We start from the raw sequence: 6,044 nt of genomic DNA on the forward strand, positions 1-6,044 counted from the left end.
GGATTTGGGAATCAATGTTTTCAGTGATGTTACGTACCTTGAAGAACTGCTTGCCTTTCACAAGTACCATTCTATCTCCACTCTGTTTTTTCCTCTTTGTTAATTTTGTCTTGTTAGTCATGAATAAGCTGATAAACTGCAATGCTTGTAGAGCTTGGCAAAAGCAGATATCGAAGTGCTTGCATTCGTCCGCCCAGTCCATTTCATGGGAAGAGTTGCACCAACTTCAGGTGTACTTTGATCTAGCAATTTTTGTTTGAAATCTGTGGTGTTAAGGTGGGACTAATTTTCTTACTATCTGTTATGATGTCAGAACATTGGAAAGACCAGCCAAATACGGTTTGATGATGCTGAGGTCCTGGAGAATGAAGTGGTGAAGGTGGAAACATGGTTGTCCAAGTGCCTTTTAAAGTTGTTGGGCGAGTCGGAATTGCCTTCTATGCCTTTGATGGAAGTTTTATCAAAGGTAGTCTTTGAAAAGTGCACCATAACCTATTTGTGATTGGAGCTTCCCATGGTTCGCAGCCGATTAATATTGCATTGCTTCAGGTCCAAACTTCTGTGGATACTTCTTTACAACAATTGCAGAAACGAGCATATATAGAGGGAGATGACTTATGCACGGAAGACGGAGTGTGTCATTTGTGCAAGAAATTCGTTGATTATGTGAACAATAATCATCTGAAATGTGATAATTGCAATGATAGGTCTGCTTGGATTTTTTTCCCCCTTAATTTGATGAGGCTGTTCTTGGCTAAGCTACAGGTTTTGAAGCATGATGGGAGTTTGTAATTGGGTGTTTGGTGTCCAAACAGGTACCATAGATCGTGTTTAGCATTAGAAAATTATCAAGAGTGGACTCAAAGCCAATTTGTTTGCTCGTTCTGCAACGCATTCAATGCAGGAGTAGTGTGGCTGGATGAGGACGTTCTTTCAAAGGTTTTATGTTTGCTTATCCTGTTGAGAGCTATGCACGAAGAACATTGATGTTTGATCTCACTAGTCTATTCGCACTCTGTGCAGATATGTATCACAAAAAGGCCCACCTTGACTGCTTTGCAAGACCTTCTCGAGGCTGCTGAAGGTCTTCGGTTTAGGTTTGTAGTTCCTTTTTTGGAGTAGTCTGTCAACTGCTTGTAAACCATCTATGGTTTGTGTTGGTTGTTCTTAGCTTCTTTAGTTCATGCCTAATCTGGCAGAATGAAAGAAGTTGAACTTCTGGAAGACATCATAGAGGGAGTTCAGGAATGGGAGAACTGTCTACAACAGCTTGTGGATCCAATTTTAAGATCGCACTCGAGTCAAAGTTTCTTTTCCTCATCTTTGCTATCTGCATTGAAGGTACGCCCCATCAGAATTTGTTGTTTGTTTCCCTCCCCTATTCTCGCTTCAGATGCTTATAGAAGTTGGGTAATTCAGATAGCCGGAACCATGGAAGTTCAAGGGGATGAGAAATGTCAGCTGGCCCTGGCTCTCGCTGTGAATGCATGGCGAATGCATGCGAAAAGCATAATGGAAAGCCCAACCAAGCCTTCTTATCGAACTGTGTGCAGGATTTTGAAAGAGGTCTGTGTAAGGAATATGGAAAGTGCGAAACGTCAATTGAGGCTCACAAAAAAGGGCACTTTGTTAATGAATTCATCATTTGTTACAGGTTGATTCTGATGAACCTTCTGTTTTTTCCAGGGCTTGGCAATACCTTTCCTTACACATGATTGTGTGCTAAAAGATTTGAAGACCTGGGAGACTATGGCTTCTGTCTGGGTTAGCCAGGCAAAGATGGTGGGGCTTCATTATTTTTTGCGGAGTCTTGGATCTTTGTTTCCTTGGGTTTGCTAATAACTGTTTATCCCCTGTTTAGGCTGTAGAAGATGATGGGGACATGCCACTTGAGGATGTGTTTAAGCTTATAATGGAGGGGGAAAAGCTTCCGATAGCTTTCACAAAAGAGCTTGCGGTAACAGAGTGCTACTTTTGGGGCTTGGCAACGTGTCTTTCTCAGTGTGCAAAGCTTTGGACATAAATTCTAAGTAATTGTGTGCATTGGTTGCATGGAACAGGATTTGAAAGCACGAACAAGTTTGTATTGCATCTGTAGAAAGCCTTACGACAAGGAGAGGGGGATGATAGCCTGCGATTCCTGTAGTGAATGGTACCACTTTGATTGTGTGGGTCTTCCAGAACCTGACAGCAGTGATGATGAGTGCTCGGATTTGCTTCAGCGATGTGGATCGGCGGGGGAGTTCTTGTGTCCGAATTGTAAAGATGTTGAGCTGGTGGATTCATCAAATCTGATCACAGAGCTTCAAGACGACATGTATGAGACTTTTCCCTTGGCCTTTTTGTTTTTTTGTGTGGATATTCACACACACACACACATACAAAAAGAAGTCACGGTGCTGGTATAAATCTCTCCCTCTCACACACACAAGCACGTGCACACTCACGTGATAAACGCATGCAATGTGCAAAACTGAACATTTGCGAGTGGAAAGTTGATTCCACTCTTTATCCTTTGTAGCCCAGTTTGGTGCTTCAAGCATCAAGCACCTCAGCACTGAGGTTTCCCATTCTCATCTCCACTTCCGTCAATTCGTGATCTTCGTTTGTGTCCAAAGCTTTCTTCAAACCCTTAGCACTTGCTCGCATGCAATAAGGGCAAGGGAGAAGAGAGTTGGCTCCTAGCTTGCATCCCAGCATGCATTTGATAGTCTTTAGAGTGGTGTAAAAGTAATAGCATCAATAGAAGTCATCATGGGGCTGTCCTGTTCTCATTTCAATAATTTCAATAAGTTTGGAGTTTCTTTTCCTTTGCAGATGTGTTCCGATGAAGGTCGATGATATACATGAAGAAACCTTGTTTCCAATGAAGGTCGACGATGTACGCGAAGAAACCTTATATACCCCACCATTATGGTATGCAAGGGGGAAGCGAAGCAGCCGAGTGTCAGTAAGAGTAAGAGCAGATCTGCAGGAAAGGTGGCAAAACCACAGCAGTATTCTGTACTGTTCAAAACCTCTGGCTAAGGGGGCAGATGGTCAGGCCACAATTGTGAGTGCGAGTGGTAGACCGTGCAGACGAACGGCTGGTCAGAATAGCAGATTTGAGAGCTTTGTGCTACTGATGCATTCGGGTTGAAGAGTCGTGACTCCCTTCATTGCGGGGTGGATCCACCCAAAGCCAAGCTAGAGAGGAGAAGACATGCTAGCAGTCCCATCAATATGGCCCCTCTCTTCAGCTACCATGGCTGCTTCTATTCTGTACAGGTCTTTGCTGTGCTTTGCGAACCACTTCCGACGCTGGAGTTGCAAAGCTACTCTTCCAATCTGAGTCTCTGCAGGTATCTTTAGTCGGCTCAGTTTGGAATGCGGCCGAGAGAATAGAAAACCCTTCTGAAGGATGCATGAAGAGCTCAACACAGTGAAAGTGAGGGCCTTCAACTTCAATTCAACAAGGGGTGTACAGTAAAAGTGTTATGTTGGCGGGTTTTTTTTTGTGACAAAAATAGGCGGCCCTATTGGGCTTTGTCTGAGGCTGAGTTGACCACAATTTTTCCAACGGCATTCTTTCTCCTTTCCCATATTCTTTCTTTCCAGATTTGTCACACTGACATGATTCAATAAAAAGGTTGCTTTGGGCTTGTTCATGTACAGGTTCGTCGAGTGCTTTGCGCTGTGTATGTGTGCAAATATTGCCTCGTGGATCAAATTAAAGCCCTTGTTATTGGTGCTTTCTTGTACATGAATTTTGGCTTTTCCTTGAACTAATTGAAAGTTACATACATGGCTGAGGGCGGTTATTCCTTGCGGTGTACACAAGGAGTATGGAGCCTACAGATTTGAGATTACATATGGTCCTTGTTCTTTACAGACTACTAAAAAGAAAGATGTAATATATTTATGAGAAGTAGTATTCTTCATTTTAACTAGCTATTGGTGAGTCACCCTACTATTTCTCTTCATGTGGGTAAAGTAATCCGACTTCAATCAAAAAGAAAAATTACAAGCTGAGAGCTCTCATCAAGGTCAAATTAATAACTGATCACAGGTTTTAAGGTTAAGAGGTCCTTCTTGTTTTTTTTTCTTTTCTTGGGTTTTTTTTTGGGGGGGGGGGGGGAGAGAGGCAAGTTGAGATTTAGGTAAGATCTGAAACTTGGTGGAAGGCTATTGAATTTCTTCCCTTTAAAGAAGGATATACAGTTTTTGGATTGTTGCTAATATAGTCTAAGCTTAAAGGCATGTACATCATTTTTTGCATTCACTAATTGTCCCCAAAATTGGTGAGTTGCAGAGTATCAGGAATCAAATGTTATAAGCACTTCGAGAGTGTTAACGGAGTAAACACAAAATTAGTGTTTATGCTGGAGGAAATTTCGTCATTGAACTAAACACAATCAATGACAGGATATGGTCACCTCTTGCTATCATGACATACTGAGTCATTGGTAGATCTGTAAGGTGGAGATTATGGTGAGAGATGCTTGAATGGCTTGTGGACTACCACCAAAGGATGGGTTGTTTCCCCACAATTGTGCCAAGTGATAAAGGAAACCTTGGCTGGGGCAAATGTAGAGGGAGGTCAAATGTAGAGGAGAGGGTGCTTTACATGGTTGTAGAGTATGCTTTGCTTATCCTCATTAAGCCAACTTACCAAACATTTAATTCAAATGATATAAATGATGGGTTTAGATAGAAAGTGATTCCATACATAGCAGGAAATAGACAAAGGGTCTTTCCCACAGAGTATTCCTTAAGTTAGTAGCAAATCAAAACATGAAATCTTGGCTTGCCTTACTCTACACTTTGCTTTCCATAGTCACATGTGTCTTTGGGTTCGACCGTTGCAACATCTTTTTCTAGTATGTACGGGTATCATCTTTGAGAAGAATGTTATGTCCATTTTTTTCCCCCACATCTCAAGCTTTTGAAACAGGACATTGTGAAGATCCGTTCACAAGTCACTGTATTTCACACACAGTTTTGAAATGATTGCAAATTTAAAATTTTAATATTACTTCTTCATGGCAATAAACCGTCTTCCAAGACAGTTTTTTTTTTTTTTTGGGGGGGGGGGGGGGGGTTTGGTTGTGTGTGGTGCCCTTATTGCAATGCTATCATCTCTATTTACCATCGCTTCTCTGTTTACTTTCATTAAGTTTATGCATGTTCTCTTGATCACCCACACCATTATGGTTTGCATGGTGCCATTGTTGAGTAAATTTTCACAAAAAGTCAAAAAGTCACATTGGAATCAGAGTTTTAGGTCTTTCATCTTTTTAAAAAAGGAGACAATCATGGATGGATCATAAATGGTGAACTCCAAGCAGAAGACAGGCCATGGGGATTAGGAGGTAAAACTTGCTTCTATGGCACCAACCACCGCTGTGGAAGCTCGCCTCTAAAATATTTCTCCTTTTTCCAAGAAAACTACTTGTATACAAACCTTTATATTTTGAGATTGGGAATACCAATAGACCTTTATATTTCCCCCCCATTATATAGATCTAGCCGTCCATATTTGATTGCACCTTGGCAAAGTGTGGAGAGTTGGACTGACATTGGCCAAGCATGCCCAAGTCTATGACGTGCCAAGCTACACATCCCTATGGCTCTCTAGGCCTCCTCAAAATCTTGTATGGGCTAATGGCCCTAGCATGGACTCCACCCCTAAACATTGCATCCACAGTGTGCTCTATGCACCCTAACCATGCATGTCATGTGCTTAAACATTCATAAATTAAGCATCCCATATTACTTGGTTTAGCATCAAAATGTTTTATTTAAGGTAATCGTTGTTTATCTTACCTTTAGAGTCTTTATACCATTGGCCAAGTGAGATCTCCAAAGTTATAGAACCTTTGCTCAAGATGTTAGTATTATTGGCTTGGCAATCTTCTTTGGCCTTCACCCACTATTTTCTTTTGAAGCCAATAATGTTCCTTTTCCCACAAATGTGCTTTTCACCAATAGGTATTAGCCTTTAGGTTTTGTAAGTCTCTCACCTTACGGTGTGTCATTGGATACATTAAATGTGTTTCTTCCTT

General features: G+C 41.5%; 1 protein-coding gene across 1 annotated transcript in view; it reads left to right on the forward strand.

Moving 5' to 3' along the window:
* The window catches only part of LOC147442831 (transcription factor jumonji (jmjC) domain-containing protein), a 39,616-nt gene extending 35,685 nt beyond the window's left edge, over positions 1-3,931 (forward strand). The window contains exons 23-34 of the mRNA XM_086528850.1: positions 2-63; positions 152-230; positions 314-466; positions 550-707; positions 816-939; positions 1,024-1,097; positions 1,200-1,341; positions 1,420-1,566; positions 1,687-1,782; positions 1,862-1,957; positions 2,061-2,317; positions 2,818-3,931. Coding sequence (XP_086384976.1) covers positions 2-63; positions 152-230; positions 314-466; positions 550-707; positions 816-939; positions 1,024-1,097; positions 1,200-1,341; positions 1,420-1,566; positions 1,687-1,782; positions 1,862-1,957; positions 2,061-2,317; positions 2,818-3,139 — 1,710 coding nt within the window. The 3' untranslated portion in view covers positions 3,140-3,931. The remainder of the gene's footprint in view (position 1; positions 64-151; positions 231-313; positions 467-549; positions 708-815; positions 940-1,023; positions 1,098-1,199; positions 1,342-1,419; positions 1,567-1,686; positions 1,783-1,861; positions 1,958-2,060; positions 2,318-2,817) is intronic.
* The last annotated feature ends 2,113 nt before the right edge of the window (positions 3,932-6,044 follow it).

This window comes from Adiantum capillus-veneris, chromosome 14, assembly GCF_014529385.1.
Source record: "Adiantum capillus-veneris isolate H3 chromosome 14, ASM1452938v2, whole genome shotgun sequence".
NCBI classification, from domain to species: domain Eukaryota; kingdom Viridiplantae; phylum Streptophyta; class Polypodiopsida; order Polypodiales; family Pteridaceae; genus Adiantum; species Adiantum capillus-veneris.